This window comes from Salmo salar, unplaced genomic scaffold (assembly GCF_905237065.1).
Source record: "Salmo salar unplaced genomic scaffold, Ssal_v3.1, whole genome shotgun sequence".
Lineage (NCBI taxonomy): Eukaryota > Metazoa > Chordata > Actinopteri > Salmoniformes > Salmonidae > Salmo > Salmo salar.
In genome coordinates, this window is record NW_025547587.1 from 678,816 (window position 1) to 697,500 (window position 18,685).

General features: G+C 43.8%; 2 protein-coding genes across 5 annotated transcripts in view; one reads left to right on the forward strand and one right to left on the reverse strand.

Moving 5' to 3' along the window:
- The window catches only part of LOC106578162 (broad substrate specificity ATP-binding cassette transporter ABCG2), a 40,381-nt gene extending 35,983 nt beyond the window's left edge, over window positions 1-4,398 (forward strand). Inside the window, exons 14-16 of the mRNA XM_045711411.1 lie at window positions 2,562-2,716; window positions 3,128-3,297; window positions 3,444-4,398. Of these exons, the coding sequence (XP_045567367.1) occupies window positions 2,562-2,716; window positions 3,128-3,297; window positions 3,444-3,591 (473 nt within the window). The 3' untranslated portion in view covers window positions 3,592-4,398. The remainder of the gene's footprint in view (window positions 1-2,561; window positions 2,717-3,127; window positions 3,298-3,443) is intronic.
- Window positions 4,399-7,652: 3,254 nt separating this feature from the next.
- The window catches only part of LOC106578160 (cyclin-dependent kinase-like 2), a 31,643-nt gene continuing 20,610 nt past the window's right edge, over window positions 7,653-18,685 (reverse strand). For 3 of the 4 annotated variants that reach the window (XM_045711397.1, XM_045711398.1, XM_045711396.1), the window contains exons 7-13: window positions 16,175-16,263; window positions 15,638-15,761; window positions 10,256-10,464; window positions 9,655-9,876; window positions 8,560-8,653; window positions 7,890-8,052; window positions 7,653-7,790 (exon numbers count right to left, since the gene is read on the reverse strand). In XM_045711397.1, coding sequence (XP_045567353.1) covers window positions 7,735-7,790; window positions 7,890-8,052; window positions 8,560-8,653; window positions 9,655-9,876; window positions 10,256-10,464; window positions 15,638-15,761; window positions 16,175-16,263 — 957 coding nt within the window. In that variant the 3' untranslated portion in view covers window positions 7,653-7,734. The remainder of the gene's footprint in view (window positions 7,791-7,889; window positions 8,053-8,559; window positions 8,654-9,654; window positions 9,877-10,255; window positions 10,465-15,637; window positions 15,762-16,174; window positions 16,264-18,685) is intronic. The other variant, XM_045711399.1, reaches the window with a different exon arrangement.

Genomic DNA, 18,685 nt, shown 5'->3' on the forward strand with positions numbered 1-18,685 from the left:
AAAAATCAAATCAAACTTTATTTGTCACGTGCGCCGAATAGTGAAATGGTAAGGTCTACACTACAAGCCCTTAAACAATGATGTTCAAGAAGAGTTAAGTAAGAGTAAGTGTACAAAACAAATGGGGGGGGGTCAATGTAATTTGTCATGCCCTCTTCACGACTTTCTTGGTGTGTTTGGACCATGATAGATCGTTGGTGATGTGGACACCAAGGAACTTGAAACTCTCGACCCGCTCCACTACAGCCCCGTTGATGTTAATGGGGGCCTGATCGGCCCGCCTTTTCCTATAGTCCACGATCAGCTCCATAGTCTTGCTTCTTCACATTGAGGGAGAGGTTGTTGTCCTGGCACCACACTGCCTCTGACCTCCTCCCTATAGGCTGTCTTATCATTGTCGGTGATCAGGCCTACCACTGTTGTCATCAGCAAACTTAACGACGGTGTTGGAGTCGTGTTTGGCCACGCAGTCGTAGGTGAACAGGGAGTAAAGTAGGGTACTAAGTACACAGCCCTGAGTGGCCCCAGCTTTGAGGATCAGTGTGGCAGACATGATGTTGCCTACCCTCACCACCTGGGGGCGGCCTGTCAGGAAGTTCAGGATCCAGTTGCAGAGGGAGGTGTTTAGTCCCAGGATCCTTAGCTTAGTCATGAGCTTTGAGGGTATTATGGTGTTGAACGCTGAGCTGTAGTCAATGAATAGCATTCTCACATAGGTGTTTCTTTTGTCCAGGTGGGAAAGGGCAGTGTGGAGTGCGATTGAGATTGCGTCATCTGTGGATCTATTCGGACAGTATGCGAATTGGAGTTCAATTGTTTTGAAGAAGGCTTCAGGGCGCCCAAGAAAGTCCAGCATGCGCCAGGACCGTCTCCTAAAGTTGATTCAGCTGCGGGATCGGGGCACCACCAGTACAGAGCTTGCTCAGGAATGGCAGCAGGCAGGTGTGAGTCCATCTGCACGCACAGTGAGGCGAAGACTTTTGGAGGATGGCCGGGTGTCAAGAAGGGCAGCAAAGAAGCCAATTCTCTCCAGGAAAAACATCAGTGACAGACTGATATTCTGCAAAAGGTACAAGGATTGGTTTGCTGAGGACTGGGGTAAAGTCATTTTCTCTGATGAATCCCCTTTCCGATTGTTTGGGGCATCCGGAAAAAAGCTTGTCCGGAGAAGACAAGGTGAGCGCTACCATCAGTCCTGTGTCATGCCAACAGTAAAGCATCCTGAGACCATTCATGTGTGGGGTTGCTTCTCAGCCAAGAGAGTGGGCTCACTCACAATTTTGCCTAAGAACACAGCCATGAATAAAGAATGGTACCAACACATCCTCCGAGAGCAACTTCTCCCAACCATCCAGGAACAGTTTGGTGATGAACAATGCCGTTTCCAGCATGATGGATCACCTTGTCATAAGGCAAAAGTGATAACTAAGTGGCTCGGGGAACAAAACATTGATATTTTGGGTCCATGGCCAGGAAATTCCCCAGACCTTAATCCCATTGAGAACTTGTGGTCAATCCTCAAGAGGCGGCTGGACAAACAAAAACTCACAAATTCTGACAAACTCCAAGCATTGATTATGCAAGAATGGGCTGCCATCAGTCAGGATGTGGACCAGAAGTTAATTGACAGCATGCTAGAGGCGGATTGCAGAGGTCTTGAAAAAGAAGGGTCAACACTGCAAATATTGACTCTTTGCATCAACTTCATGTAATTGCCAATAAAAGCCTTTGACACTTATGAAATGCTTGTAATTATACTTCAGTATTCCATAGTAACATCTGACAAAAATATCTAAAGACACTGAGGCAGCAAACTTTGTGAAAATTTATATTTGTGTCATTCTCAAAACTTTTGGCCACGACTCTACGTCTCGTGTCTGAGCCGTTGAATTTACAGAATGACCTGGGGAATAGTTACAGGGGAGAGGAGAGGGGATGAATGAGCTAAGGTATATGGTCTGATATCACTTGGTTCTGATATAGTATTATATTACTCTGTTCTGATCTAGTATTATATTTCTATGGTCTGGTCTAGTATTATATTTCTATGGTCTGGTCTAGTATTATATTTCTGTTCTAGTATTATATTACTCTGTTCTGATCTAGTATTATATTTCTATGGTCTGGTCTAGTATTATATTTCTATGGTCTAGTATTATATTTCTATGGTCTGGTCTAGTATTATATTTCTATGGTCTGGTCTAGTATTATATTTCTGTTCTAGTATTATATTACTCTGTTCTGATCTAGTATTATATTTCTATGGTCTGATCTAGTATTATATTTCTATGGTCTGGTCTAGTATTATATTTCTATGGTCTAGTATTATATTTCTATGCTCTGGTCTAGTATTATATTTCTGTTCTAGTATTATATTACTCTGTTCTGATCTAGTATTATATTTCTATGGTCTGATCTAGTATTATATTTCTATGGTCTGGTCTAGTATTATATTTCTATGGTCTAGTATTATATTTCTATGCTCTGGTCTAGTATTATATTTCTGTTCTAGTATTATATTACTCTGTTCTGATCTAGTATTATATTTCTATGTTCTCCAGGGTTTAAAGCTACAGTGGAGGCCTTCTTCCTGTTCATGTTGACCGTAGCTCTGGTAGCCTATACAGCTACTGCCATGACCATGGCTATTTCAGCTGACCAGAGTGTTGTGGCGATCGCCAACATCTTCATGACCATAGCCTTTGTCTTCATGATGGTGAGAGACAGAGAGAGAAAGAGAGACTAAATCATTTGTGATTGTTTGTTTGGGCAATGTTAGCAGATGTTTCCCATGCCAATGAAGCCCCTTTAAATTGAATTGAGACACAGACTAATATAAGATGATTATAAACATCAAACATTATGTTGCTCTCCTCTTCCTCCTCCTCTCCCTTCCTCACCTCTCTCCTCCTCCCCCCACCTCCCCCTCCTCTTCCCCCTCCTCTCCTGTTCTCTCCTCTTCCTCTCCTCACCCCTCATCTTCCCATCCCCTCCTCCCTCCTCTCCTCACCCCCCCCTCCTAAAATCTCCTCTTCGCTCCCTTCCCCTCCTCTCCTCACCCCCCCCTCCTAAAATCTCCTCTTCTCTCCTCTCCTCTCCACTCCTCTCCCCTCCCCTCCTCTATCAGATCTTCTCAGGCCTGTTGGTGAACCTGCCCAGTATTGTTGAGTGGCTAGCTTGGTTCCAGTACCTCAGCATCCCTCGGTACGGACTAACAGCTCTCCAGATTAATGAGTTTGTAGGTCTGCAGCTCTGTGGAGACATTCCCCTCAACGGCACCTTGCCCCCTGGTATGACGTAAGTGATAATGTCTCACGATACCTTTTTAAATTATCCATTGATGTCAGGAGAGATATTTTACAAGGGAGATTTATCTCTCAGTGAGATTCTCCATAATTGTAGTGTTTGTTTCTGAGGTAGGAACCTTTCTATCCTGTGTCCAGATGCACGGGGGAAGACTTCCTGAAGAACCAGGGGATCGACTACACCGCGTGGGGGCTGTGGCAGAATCACGTTGCCCTGGCGATCATGACCGTAATCTTCCTGGCGATCGCGTACTTCAAACTACGCTTCATCAAAAAATTCACATAGAGGTCAGGGGTTAAGCCTATTGTACCCCTTCCCGTTCCTTTCCGTCTCCTTGGTCCGCTCAAACTAAATGCTGCAATATCCAACTTCCACTGAAATGTCAGCGTCCGCAGAACACCCTTTTTAAGGGATCAAAAGTTCGATTGAAGCGGAAGGTGAAATTAGGCATTAGAGGTCAGAGGTCACCACCACCATCAATCATTGTTCCAAACCAATAAATTTGGTTTTAGAATTAAATTCAATGATTTCTCTACCAATGTGTCTTATCTACAGACGTTTAAAATCATGCCTCAAGATGCCTATGTGATTGTTTTGAGCCATTCGTGTTTTATGACGTGCAATTTGTTCCAACGTTTTATCGATGCAACACAATTAACGTGTAATGATACCAAATATATTGATGATTTGGTGCTCTGTAAACACAGATAATAAATACTTATGCATTAGTCCTATGTTACTCCCAAACGGTACCCTGTCCCCTACTGTTGAACAGGGCCCCTAGGACTCTGGACACAAGAAGTTCACTACAAAGGGACTAGGGTGCTGTTTAGGACACAGTCCTAGACATTGTTTCTATTTACGTTTTGTACACTATCGACAGCACAGGAGGCTGGTGAGGGAAGGATGGTGCATAATAATGGCTGGAATGGAATCAGTCACATAGAAACCACGTGTTTGCTGTGTTTGATACCAATCCCTTAATTCCGTTCCTGCCATAACTATGAGCCAATCCTCCCCACCAGCCACCTGTGATGAACAGTATAACAATGATAATTATGCAACAAAAAGAAGAATAAAATGTAATATCAACTTTGTACTTGTTCTATTTTCTCTCCTGTGCATATTTTAGTATCAACACACACACACACACACACACACACACACACACACACACACACACACACACACACAAAAACGTTCCTTCAGATGAGAAGACTTGTGTTCATGGCAACACAGTGTAAGCATATCAGGTTGTGTGTGCTTGGAAACCCTGTTCCCCTGGGCTGATGACCCTGTTCCCCTGGGGGGGGAGACCCTGTTCCCCTGGGGTGGAGAAACCCTGTTCCCCTGGGGTGGAAAACCCTGTTCCCCTGGGGTAAAAACGCTGTTCCCCTGGGGTGGAAAAAGCCTGTTCTCCTGGGGCGGAGAAACCCTGTTCCCCTGGGGTAGAGAAACCCTGTTCCCCTGGGGTAAAAACGCTGTTCCCCTGGGGTAGAGAAACCCTGTTCCCCTGGGGTAAAAACGCTGTTCCCCTGGGGTGAAAACCCTGTTCCCCTGGGGTGATAATCGGTGTTGAGGCAAGAGGAGAGAGATCGCATGGAGGACAACAGACCACTTAAGGACACTTAAGGACACTATACACACACACACACACACACACACACACACACACACACACACACACACACACACACACACACACACACACACACACACACACACACAGTAAAGTGGCTACTGTTGTATACGTTCAGTGTCCCCTCTCCCTCCTCTCCTCCCCTCTCTCTTGTCCCCCCCCCCACCCCCCCCCCGCCAGTTGAGTTCATTCAACAAATCACAGCGAAGATTGATTGGTACACTTCCTGCTTTTACTTCCTTCTTTTACTTCCTGCTTTGCTTCTATGGTTACATTTGCAATGGCCACCATTATGCCATCGTAGACTTGAACGAGGACGCCCGCTCTGCTCTATATGGTAGGGACAAACAGTCCATTGGACATATAGGGACAAACAGTCCATTGGACATATAGGGACAAACAGTCCATTGGACATATAGGGACAAACAGTCCATTGGACATATAGGGACAAACAGTCCATTGGACATATAGGGACAAACAGTCCATTGGACATATAGGGACAAACAGTCCATTGGACATATAGGGACAAACAGTCCATTGGACGCTGGACATATTCAGAGACAGATTCATTGTCTCATTTACAAAACACATTTATTGGACAGATAATATTGTAATTATATGACAATTATAACATTAGTATATGTATCAACTATCACCATATCAAATGTCTATCAAAACTTTAAATAAATGAATCATTAAAATACACAGCTGTTGTGACTAAAGTTGAGATAAAACATGAGTGACGTCACTATATCGCGTCATTGATGACTAAGTGATGATGTCTGTCTTTCCTCTTACCGACTAGAGGGAGTCGTTCCCGGGGTTAAAGGCTCTGGTTAAAGGCTGGTTAAAGTGTCTGGTTAAAGGTTCTGGTTAAAGGTTCTGGTTAAAGGTTCTGGTTAAAGGATGGTTAAAGGCTGGTTAAAGACTGGTTAAAGGCTCTGGTTAAAGACTCTGGTTAAAGACTCTGGTTAAAGTCTGGTTAAAGGCTGGTTAAAGGCTGGTTAAAGGCTGGTTAAAGGCTCTGGTTAAAGGCTCTGGTTAAAGGCTCTGGTTAAAGTCTGGTTAAAGGCTCTGGTTAAAGTCTGGTTAAAGTCTGGTTAAAGGCTGGTTAAAGTCTGGTTAAAGGCTCTGGTTAAAGTCTGGTTAAAGGCTGGTTAAAGTCTGGTTAAAGGCTCTGGTTAAAGTCTGGTTAAAGTCTGGTTAAAGTCTGGTTAAAGTCTGGTTAAAGGCTCTGGTTAAAGTCTGGTTAAAGTCTGGTTAAAGTCTCTGGTTAAAGTCTGGTTAAAGACTCTGGTTAAAGTCTGGTTAAAGTGTCTGGTTAAAGGCTCTGGTTAAAGTCTGGTTAAAGTCTGGTTAAAGGCTCTGGTTAAAGGCTCTGGTTAAAGGCTGGTTAAAGGCTCTGGTTAAAGTCTGGTTAAAGTCTGGTTAAAGGCTCTGGTTAAAGGCTCTGGTTAAAGTCTGGTTAAAGGGTCTGGTTAAAGGCTGGTTAAAGTGTCTGGTTAAAGGCTGGTTAAAGTGTCTGGTTAAAGGCTGGTTAAAGGCTCTGGTTAAAGGCTCTGGTTAAAGTCTGGTTAAAGGCTCTGGTTAAAGTCTGGTTAAAGTCTGGTTAAAGGCTGGTTAAAGTCTGGTTAAAGTCTGGTTAAAGGCTCTGGTTAAAGTCTGGTTAAAGGCTCTGGTACCTTTCACAGTGGTCTGTTAAACTTTATTTAACGAGGCAAGTCAGTTAAGAACAAATTATTATTTACAATGACGGTGTGTATCCGTCATTCTGTGGATCCTTTGTAAAGTGTGTGTGTTGGTGTGTGTATCGGCTGTGGTGTGTGTGTGGGGTGTAGTGGTGTGTGTGTGTGTTGTAGTGGTGTGTGTATTGTAGTGTGTATTGTAGTGGTGTATTGTAGTGTGTGTTGTAGTGTGTGTTGTAGTGTGTATTGTAGTGTGTATTGTAGTGTGTATTGTAGTGTGTATTGTAGTGTGTGTTGTAGTGTGTGTTGTAGTGTGTATTGTAGTGTGTATTGTAGTGGGGTGTGTGTTGTAGTGTGTATTGTAGTGTGTGTTGTAGTGTGTATTGTAGTGTGTATTGTAGTGTGTATTGTAGTGTGTATTGTAGTGTGTGTTGTAGTGTGTATTGTAGTGGGGTGTGTGTTGTAGTGTGTATTGTAGTGGGGTGTGTGTTGTAGTGTGTATTGTAGTGTGTGTTGTAGTGTGTATTGTAGTGTGTATTGTAGTGTGTATTGTAGTGGTGTATTGTAGTGTGTATTGTAGTGTGTATTGTAGTGTGTATTGTAGTGTGTATTGTAGTGGTGTATTGTAGTGGTGTATTGTAGTGGTGTATTGTAGTGTGTATTGTAGTGTGTATTGTAGTGGGGTGTGTGTTGTAGTGTGTATTGTAGTGTGTATTGTAGTGGTGTATTGTAGTGTGTATTGTAGTGTGTATTGTAGTGTGTATTGTAGTGTGTATTGTAGTGTGTATTGTAGTGTGTATTGTAGTGTGTATTGTAGTGTGTGTTGTAGTGTGTATTGTAGTGTGTATTGTAGTGTGTATTGTAGTGTGTATTGTAGTGGTGTATTGTAGTGTGTATTGTAGTGTGTATTGTAGTGTGTATTGTAGTGTGTATTGTAGTGTGTGTTGTAGTGTGTATTGTAGTGTGTATTGTAGTGTGTATTGTAGTGTGTGTTGTAGTGTGTATTGTAGTGTGTATTGTAGTGGGGTGTGTGTTGTAGTGTGTGTTGTAGTGTGTATTGTAGTGTGTATTGTAGTGTGTATTGTAGTGTGTATTGTAGTGTAGCTATAGAGGGGATGTGTCTCTCCTTCTTCTGGTCCTGGTGGGCTTATTCTGTTTACCTGGAAGACACAAGGGGACCTGGTCAATATAATCCACAAAGCAAGTGTGTGTGTGTGTGTGTGTGTGTGTGTGTGTGTGTGTGTGTGTGCAGAGCGTACCTTCAGCCCCTCGTATCTCAGGCAGCAGAGAGGTTCTTAGTTCAGGGAAGAGAATGTCTGGCTTCCTCTTCCCAACCGTAGCCATACGCTCACGGTCTCCTCGGTCACGCTCGCGGTCGGACAGGAAGGAACGTTCGTGGATCACACTCTTCTCTGATATCATCTGCAGAGGACAGAGAGAAGAAGAGAGGAGAGAGAGAAGAAGAGAGGAGAGAGAGAAGAGAGGGGACAAAGAGAGGGGACAAAGAGAGGACAGAGAGAGGACAGAGAGAGGAGAGAGAGGAGAGAGAAGAGAGGACAGAGAGAAGAAGAGAAGAGAGAGAGAAGAGGAGTGAGGAGAGAGAGAAGAGACAAGAAGACAGGAAAGAGGAGAGAGGAGGAGAGAACAGGAGAGAAGAGACAGGAGAGGAGAGACAAGAATAGAGGAGAGAAGAGGAGAGGAGAGAGAATGATATAGACCGACAGAGGAGTGGTTAGATGATATAGCCAGACAGGAGAAGAGAGGAGAGACAAGAATAGAGAAGAGGAGAAGAGAGCAGAGAGAATGATATAGACTGACAGAGGAGTGGTTAGATGATATAGCCAGACAGGAGCCTGGGGGATTTAATGTCTACTATCTTGTGGAAGAACATTTACTTGAGCAGTCACACACAAACACACACACCCTTACCTGAGCCATCAGATTGCCAGTGAAATGACTGGAGAGAGATTGCTGTGAGATTCTGTTGAAAATGTTTACATGTCTTTTAGACTTGTCTATTGACCTAGAGACGACAGACAGACAAAACACATAAACACACAGTCACCAAACTCTCTATAGGGCTCGATACAATCAGATCCGCATAGCAGTTGTGTTGGCGGTGGAACTGCATTGGGAGCTGTCAAATCCACAAGTGGCTAATTGGCTGGAGTCGCATTAACAGACATCCCAGGCTGCCTTGTTTCCATCTTGGAGCACTGTGATGTAATCTACACCACCTCTATCAGGCTGATACCAATCCTTTTATTTAGTTTCATGATTTTTCAATTTGAGCGTCATTATTTCTATATAGCATTCTGTTTACCCCCCCCAATTGGTAGTTACAGTCTTGTCTCATCGCTGCAACTCCCGTACCGACTCGGGAGAGGCGAAGTTCGAGAGCCGTGTGTCCTCCGAAACACAACCCAACCAAGCCGCACTGCTTCTTGACACAATGCCAACTTAACCCGGAAGGAAGCCAGCCGCACAAACGTGTCGGAGGAAACACAGTGCAGCTGGCGACCGTGTCAGCGTTTATTGCGCCCAGCCCGCCACAGGAGTCGCTAGTGCGCGATGGGACAAGGACATCCCTGCCGGCCAAACCCTACCCTAACCCGAACGACGCTGAGCCAATTGTGCGCCGCCCCGTGGGTCTCCCGGTCGTGGCCGTCTACGACAGAGCCTGGACTCAAACCCAGAATCTCTAGTGGCACAGCTAGCGCCACGCGGCCTCATTCTGCACTTCTAACGCGAGTGGGGTGGGTGTGGCTTCGTGACAATGATCATAAGAGCAGCTGCTCACCGATTTTAACAGCTCCAATGCAGTTCCACCTCTGACACCGCCAAAACATCCACTATGCGTGTGTCTGCTATCTGATTGAATCTAGGCCTAAGCCTTCTCTATAATCCTTGAGAGGACAAACAAACAATAACAAACCAACAAAAAAAAAAACGTGTTTTTTTTCTTTCTTCAACCCTAGTCCAACATTCTCAGTGTGATGCATTATGGGAGCTGTAGTTCTGTACCTCAGACCGAGTGTTCCGGGGTGAGGCCCCACCCCAACTCCGCCCAGGTTGCCGTTGCCATGGGTGACGACAGCCAGTAGGTTGTGTGAAGGTGTCTGTGTGAAGGTGAGTGAGAGGGGAGGGATGAGAGGTAGAGGTTGGTCCTGGGTTGGTCCGTGGTCCTCTACGGTCCTCTCTGGTTCTTCCGCTCTGGGTTTGATGGTGATAGTGTTGCTCAGACTCCTAAACAAAACAGATTTAAGAATGTATCCAAAATGGCACCCTATTCCCTATATAGTGCACTACTTTAGACCAGGACTGGCAGCCTATTCCCTATATAGTGCACTACTTTAGACCAGGGCCCTATTCCCTATATAGTGCACTACTTTAGACCAGGGCTGGCACCCTATTCCCTATATAGTGCACTTCTTTTGACCAGGCTTACAGGACTCTTCTTTTGACCAATAATAGGGTACCATTTGGGACTCAAAAAATGGTCTACAATTCATTCAAGATTTATGTCTTTTTTTAACGTAACAGAAAAGTAATTAAGATTATTATATATATATTTTTTTTAAATAACTTTTTAAAGAAGCGTTAATAATGCTGAAACTGAACATACACGGTGGTGGTTCGACCGTGGTGGACCGCGACCGCATGGGTCTCTGTGGTCCAGTCAGTCTTCTCAGCTGCAGTAGTGGTCATAGTAGTGGTTGACTCCATTGTCTTGTCCGGGTCTCTGGGTTTAGACTCTGTGGTGGTTGGCGTTTTAGAGAGTTTGGTGACGTCTGGTTTGGTGACGTTCCCTTTGACTGTTGTACTGCTGGAGTCCTGGAGAGGAGAGGAGAGGGTTAGAGGAGAGGAGAGGAGGGGAGGGGAGAGGGTTAGAGGAGAGGAGAGGAGAGGGCAGTGTTAGAGGAGAAGAGAGGAGAGGGCAGGGTTAGAGGAGAAGAGAGGGTGAGGGGAGAGGAGAGGAGAGGAGAGGAGAGGAGAGGAGAGGAGAGGAGAGGAGAGGAGAGGAGAGGAGAGGAGAGGAGAGGAGAGGAGAGGAGAGGAGAGGAGAGGAGAGGAGAGGTTGAGAGTGTGTTTCTGTGTTCATTTTGGCAGCTGTTTTAGTCTTTTGACTAAAATAGCTTTTATTCTTAGTCACATTTTAGTAATTTCATCCTTCGTAAGTTTTAGTAATTATAAGTCCACTAAAACTCTGGACAAATTTAGTCTAGTTTTAGTTATTATCAGTCCACTAAAACTCTGGACAAATTTAGTCTAGTTTAAGTTATTATCAGTTGATTAAATCTCTGGATCTTCTTTCTAGTTTTAGTCACTCATTTTAGTCACGAAATAGTGACATTTTTTTCATTAAATAATTTATATTTACCTTTAACTTCCATCATGTGCACAGATAGCGTTGTCCAACTAGGCCTACTATCCCCTCGTATACCTTAGCTGGAAACATTGATATTCTGACAGGTTGTAACCAATGGCAGCCATTATTAACCATATCTGACAGTCTGTAACCAATGGCAACCAATGGCAGCCATTATTAACCATATAGGCTATAAAGCCTTGGCTACGGGTTAAACAATTTACAGCTCCGGTGTTCTAAACATAAATAACAGTAACTTCCTTGAAAAGAGGAGAAATGTAGCTTTATTAAAATGGCAGAAGGGTAAATCTAATCGAAATCAAATCACATTCATTGGTCGCTTATACAGATGTTATCACAGATACAGCGATATGCTTGTTTCTGGCTCCAACAGTAGTACCTAGCTAAATGCTTGTATTTTTAGCTCCAACAGTGATACCTAGCTAAATGCTTGTGTTTCTAGCTCCAACAGTAGTACCTAGCTAAATGCTTGTGTTTCTATCTCCAACAGTAGTACCTAGCTAAATGCTTGTGTTTTTAGCTCCAACAGTGATACCTAGCTAAATGCTTGTGTTTCTAGCTCCAACAGTATAGTAATACCAAGCTAAATGCTTGTGTTTCTAGCTCCAACACTAATACCTAGCTAAATGCTTGTGTTTCTATCTCCAACAGTAGTACCTAGCTAAATGCTTGTGTTTCTAGCCCCAACATTAATACCTAGCTAAATGCTTGTGTTTCTAGCTCCAACAGTAATACCTAGCTAAATGCTTGTGTTTCTGGCTCCAACAGTAATACCTAGCTAAATGCTTGTGTTTCTAGCTCCGACAGTAATACCTAGCTAAATGCTTGTGTTTCTAGCCCCGACATGAATACCTAGCTAAATGCTTGTGTTTCTGGCTCCAACAGTAATACCTAGCTAAATGCTTGTGTTTCTAGCTCCAACAGTACAGTAATACCTAGCTAAATGCTTGTGTTTCTAGCTCCAACAGTGTCGTAATACCTAGCTAAATGCTTGTGTTTCTAGCTCCAACAGTAATACCTAGCTAAATGCTTGTGTTTCTAGCTCCAACAGTAATACCTAGCTAAATGCTTGTGTTTCTAGATCCAACAGTGCAGTGACACCTAGCTAAATGCTTGTGTTTCTAGCTCCAACAGTATAGTAATACCAAGCTAAATGCTTGTGTTTCTAGCTCCAACACTAATACCTAGCTAAATGCTTGTGTTTCTAGCTCCAACAGTACAGTAATACCAAGCTAAATGCTTGTGTTTCTAGCTCCAACAGTAAAACCTAGCTAAATGCTTGTGTTTCTAGCTCCAACAGTAAAACCTAGCTAAATGCTTATGTTTCTAGCTCCAACAGTAAAACCTAGCTAAATGCTTGTGTTTCTGGCTCCAACAGTAATACCTAGCTAAATGCTTGTGTTTCTGGCTCCAACAGTAATACCTAGCTAAATGCTTGTGTTTCTAGCTCCAACAGTAATACCTAGCTAAATGCTTGTGTTTCTGGCTCCAACAGTAATACCTAGCTAAATGCTTGTGTTTCTGGCTCCAACAGTAATACCTAGCTAAATGCTTGTGTTTCTAGCTCCAACAGTAATACCTAGCTAAATGCTTGTGTTTCTGGCTCCAACAGTAATACCTAGCTAAATGCTTGTGTTTCTAGCTCCAACAGTAATACCTAGCTAAATGCTTGTGTTTCTGGCTCCAACAGTAATACCTAGCTAAATGCTTGTGTTTCTGGCTCCAACAGTAATACCTAGCTAAATGCTTGTGTTTCTAGCTCCAACAGTAATACCTAGCTAAATGCTTGTGTTTCTAGCTCCGACAGTAATACCTAGCTAAATGCTTGTGTTTCTGGCTCCAACAGTAATACCTAGCTAAATGCTTGTGTTTCTAGCTCCAACAGTGCAGTAATACCTAGCTAAATGCTTGTGTTTCTAGCTCCAACAATGCAGTAAAACCTAGCTAAATGCTTGTATTTCTGGCTCCAACAGTGCAGTGATACCTAACAATACAAAACAACACCCAAATAATCCCAAAAAGTAAAGAAGAAAGAAATGAAGAAATATCAGAACGAGAAATGTCAGAGTCCGGAATATACACTAAGTGTACAAAACATTAAGAACACCTGCTCCTTCCATGACAGACTGACCAGGTGAATCCAGATGAAAGCTATGATACCTTACTGATGTCATTTGTTAAATCCACTTCAATCAGGGTAGATGATTTTTAAGCCTTGAGACAACTGACATGGATTGTGTACGTTGCTCATTCAGAGGGTGAATGACAAAAGATTTAAGTGCCTTTTAACGGGGTGTGGTAGTAGGTACCAGGCGCACCGATTTGAGTGTGTCAAGAGCTACAACGCTGCTGGGATTTTTTACACTCAACAGTTTCCTGTGTGTATCAAGAACGGTCCACCACCAAAAGGATGTCCAGCCAACTTGGCACAACTGTGGGAGGCATTGGTGTCAACATGGGTCAGCATCCCTGTTGAACGCTTTCAATATCAGTAGAGTCAATGAATCGAGGATGTTCTAAGGGCAAGGGTGTGTGTGGGGGGTGTTTTGTACTCGGTGTATATACTATATATATATATATAGTATATACTGAGTACAAAACTTTTATATATATATATATATATATATAAATAAATACAGTACCATTCAATAGTTTGGACACACCTACTCATTCAAGGGTTTTTCTTTATTTTGACCACACTTTGCCTTGATGACAGCTTTGCACACTCTTGGCATTCTCTGAACCAGCTTCACCTGGAATGATTTTCCAGCAGTCTTAAAGGAGTTCCCACATATGCTGAGCTTTTCCTTCACTTTGCAGTCCAACTCATCCCAAACCATCTCAATTGGGTTGAGGTTGGGTGATTGTGGAGGCCAGGTCATCTGATGCATCACTCTCCTTATTGGTCAAATAGCCCTTACACAGCCTGGAGATGTGTTGGGTCATTGTCCTGTTGAAAAACAAATGATAGTCCCACTAAGTGCAAACCAGATGGGTTGGCGTATCGCTGCAGAATGCTGTGGTAGCCATGCTGGTTAAGTGTGCCTTGAATTCTAAATAAATCACTGACAGTGTCACCAGTAAAGCACCATCACACCTCCTCCTCCATGCTTCACGGTGGAAACCACACATGCAGAGATCATCCGTTCACCTACTCTGCATCTCACAAAGACACGGCGGTTGGAACCAAAAATCTCATCAGACCAAAGGACAGATTTCCACCGGTCTAATGTCCATTGCTGGTGTTTCTTGGCCCAAGCAAGTATTTTCTTCTTATTGGTGTCCTTTAGTAGTGGTTTCTTTTCAGCAATTCGACCACGAAATGCTTCACGCAGTCTCCTCTGAACAGTAGATGTTGAGATGTGTCTGTTACTTGAACTCTGTGAAGCATTTAGTTGGGCTGCAATCTGAGGCTGGTAACTCTAATGAACTTATCCTCTGCAGCAGAGGTAACTCTGGGTCTTCCTTTCCTGTGGCAGTTGTCATGAGAGCCAGTTTCATCATAGCGCTTGATGGTTTTTAAGACTGCACTTGAAGAAACTTCCAAAGTTCTTGAAATTTTCCGGATTGACTGACCTTCATGTCTTAAAGTAATGATGGACTTTCATTTCTCTTTGATTATTTGAGCTGTTCTTGCCATAATATGGACTTGGTCTTTTACCAAATAGAGCTATCTTCTGTATACCACCCCTACCTTGTCACAACACAACTGATTGGCTCAAACACATTAAGAAGGAAAGAAATTCCACAAATTAACTTTTAACAAAAGTCACCTGTTAATTGAAATCCATTCCACGTGACTACCTCATGAAGCTGGTTGACAGAATGCCAAGAGTGTGCAAAGCTGTCATCAAGGCAAAGGGTGGCTACTTTGAAGAATCTCAAATATAGAATATATTTTGATTTGTTTAACACTTTTTTGGTTACTACTTGATTCCATATGTGTTATTTAATTGTGTTGATGTCTTCACTATTATTCTACAATGTAGAAAATAGTACAAATAAAGAAAAACCCTGGAATGAGTTTGTCCAAACTTTTGACTGGTACTGTATACTAAACAAAATTATAAAATATAGACGCAACAACAGCTTAGTGATGAGCTTGGAGTATTTCTCTGTGGCGTTGGAATGCTGAGCTGTAGTTGACAAACAGCATTCTTACATCATTACTGTGATTTTATTTTAAGAACTATTTATTATTATAAGTATCACTGTACTCCTAATATTTAACAAATAGCATGTGTTTTTCTCACAGGAATAAAAGCAACCACAACTGGCATTTGAACGAGAAAGAGCTTCATGTCAAATTAATTGTCCATTTAGTCTCACGTGGAATTCTGGGTTGGAATTCTGGGTTGGAATTCTGGGTTGGAATTCTGGGTTGGAATTCTGGGTTGGAATTCTGGAATTGTCATATTTTCGTCAACTAAAATGAAAAGTAATTTCTAATAGTTTGCATTTTTTTTCAGGGTGTCTCGTCTTATTATTGTTATAGTTTTAGTCAGGAAAAATACGAAGTAGACGAGTATTTTCCGTCATAGTTATTGTTAACTAAATTAACACTGGTGTGCGTGGTGTGTGTGTGTGTGTCTACCTCCATGTGTGTGTGTGTCTGACCTTGTACTTCCCAGTCCTCTCCTCTACGTCCTCCTTGTCTTTCTTGGTAGTCTTGTTCATCTTGGGAAGGGGAGAGTTCTCTTTCTGATCCTTCTGGATCTTACCATTCAACTCCTGGACAAACCTGAAAAAGTTGTTATTGCACAGTTCAACACAGACAGTCAAAGCTTTTTTTTTTTACCAAAATCTTTAATAGAAAATAAAACTCAAATGTGTGTGTGAGATCAGGTATGTGTTACCGTGTGTGTGTGTGTGTGTGTGTGTGTGTGTGTGACCAGGTGTGTGTGTGTGACCAGGTGTGTGTGTGTGACCAGGTGTGTGTGTGTGAGATCAGGTATGTGTTACCGTGTGTGTGTGTGTGTGTGTGTGTGTGTGTGTGTGTGTGTGTGTGTGTGTGTGAGTGTGACCAGGTGTGTGTGTGTGACCAGGTGTGTGTGTGTGACCAGGTGTATGTGTGTGTGTGTGTGTGTGTGTGTGTGTGTGTGACCAGGTGTGTGTGTGTGACCAGGTGTGTGTGTGTGACCAGGTGTGTGTTACCTGAGGTGGAAGCCATCGTTAGTGAAGAGTTGGTGCTGCAGCAGATCAGAACACTGTGACCTCCTGTCAGGATCCATCTGGAGACACCTCTGGTAGGAGAACAGAGAGAGGAGGTGGGGGAGAGGGGAGAGAGAGAGAGAGAGGGGAGAGCGAGAGAGAGAGAGAGAGAGAGAAAGAGGAGGTGGGGGGAGAGGGGGAGGGAGAACGAGAGAGAGAGGAGGGGGAGAAAGGGGAGGGATAGAGAGAGAGAGGGGGTGGGGCAAAGAGAGAGAGAATGGGGGGTGGGAGAGAGGGAGTTGGGAGAGAGGAAGAGAGAGAGGGGGAGGTTTGGGGAGGGAGAGGGAGAATAGGGTGGGGGAGAGGAAGAGAGAGAGAGGGGGTGTGGGAGGGAGGGGAGTTGGGAGAGAGGAGGAGAGAAAGAGGGGGTGGGGGAGCGGGAAGAGAGAGAGAGGAGGTTGGGGAAGAGGGAGAAAGGGAGAAAGGGGGTGGGGGGAGAGGGAGGGGGAGGGGTGGGGGGAGAGGGGGCGAGGGAGAAAGTGGGTGTGGATTGGGAGAGAAGGAGATAGAAAAGAGGGTTGGGGAGGGAGAGAGAGAGAGAGAGAGGTGGGGAAGAGGACAAGAGAGAGAAAGGTGGGGAGAGGGGGAGAGAGGGGGGGAGGAGGACAAGAGAGAAAGGTTGGGAGAGGGGGAGAGAGAGAGAGTGGGGATGGGGAGAGAGAGGGGGTTGAGGGATGGGGAGAGAGAAGGGGGTTGAGGGAGAGGGCGAAAGAGAGAAGGGGTTGGGAGGGGGAGACGGGTGATGATAGAGAGAGAGAGAGAGAGAGAGAGAGAGAGAAAGAGAAGGGGGAGCGAAAGAGGGGGTTGGGGGAGAGGGAGTCGTAGAGAGTTAGATACTGAAAGGCTACAGTACTTTAGGAGGAGAGAGAGATAGTTACTGAAAGGCTACAGTACTTTAGGAGGAGAGAGAGAGAGAGAGATACTGAAAGGCTACAGTACTTTAGGAGGAGAGAGAGAGATAGTTACTGAAAGGCTGCAGTACTTTAGGAGGAGAGAGAGATAGTTACTGAAAGGCTACAGTACTTTAGGAGGAGAGAGAGATAGTTACTGAAAGGCTGCAGTACTTTAGGAGGAGAGAGAGAGAGATAGTTACTGAAAGGCTGCAGTACTTTAGGAGGAGAGTAGAGAGAGATAGTTACTGAAAAGCTACAGTACTTTAGGAGGAGAGAGAGAGATACTGAAAGGCTACAGTACTTTAGGAGGAGAGAGAGATACTGAAAGGCTGCAGTACTTTAGGAGGAGAGAGAGAGAGAGATAGTTACTGAAAGGCTGCAGTACTTTAGGAGGAGAGAGAGAGAGATACTGAAAGGCTACAGTACTTTAGGAGGAGATAGAGAGAGATACTGAAAGGCTACAGTACTTTAGGAGAGATAGAGAGATAGTTACTGAAAGGCTACAGTACTTTAGGAGGAGAGAGAGAGAGAGTTACTGAAAAACGACAGTACTTTAGGAGGAGAGAGAGAGAGATACTGAAAGACTACAGTACTTTAGGAGGAGAGGGAGATAGTTACTGAAAGGCTGCAGTACTTTACGAGGAGATAGAGAGAGAGATAGTTACTGAAAGGCTACAGTACTTTAGGAGGAGAGAGAGAGAGAGAGTTACTGAAAGGCAACAGTACTTTAGGAGGAGAGAGAGAGAGAGAGTTACTGAAAGGCTACAGTACTTTAGGAGGAGAGAGAGAGAGATAGTTACTGAAAGGCTACAGTACTTTAGGAGGAGATAGAGAGATAGTTACTGAAAGGCTACAGTACTTTAGGAGGAGATAGAGAGAGATACTGAAAGGCTACAGTACTTTAGGAGGAGATAGAGAGAGATAGTTACTGAAAGGCTACAGTACTTTAGGAGGAGAGAGAGAGATACTGAAAGGCTACAGTACTTTAGGAGGAGATAGAGAGAGATACTGAAAGGCTACAGTACTTTAGGAGGAGATAGAGAGAGATACTGAAAGGCTGCAGTACTTTAGGAGGAGAGAGAGATAGTTACTGAAAGGCTACAGTACTTTAGGAGGAGAGAGAGATAGTTACGAAAGGCTGCAGTACTTTAGGAGGAGAGAGAGAGAGTTACTGAAAGGCTGCAGTACTTTAGGAGGAGATAGAGAGAGATAGTTACTGAAAGGCTGCAGTACTTTAGGAGATAGAGAGAGATAGTTACTGAAAGGCTACAGTATTTAAGAGGAGATAGAGAGAGATAGTTACTGAAAAGCTACAGTACTTTAGGAGGAGAGAGAGAGATACTGAAAGGCTGCAGCACTTTAGGAGGAGAGAGAGTTACTGAAAGGCTGCAGCACTTTAGGAGGAGAGAGAGATACTGAAAGGCTACAGTACTTTAGGAAGAGAGAGAGAGAGATAGTTACTGAAAGGCTACAGTACTTTAGGAGGAGAGAGAGAGAGAGAGATACTGAAAGGCTGCAGTACTTTAGGAGGAGAGAGAGAGAGATACTGAAAGATTACAGT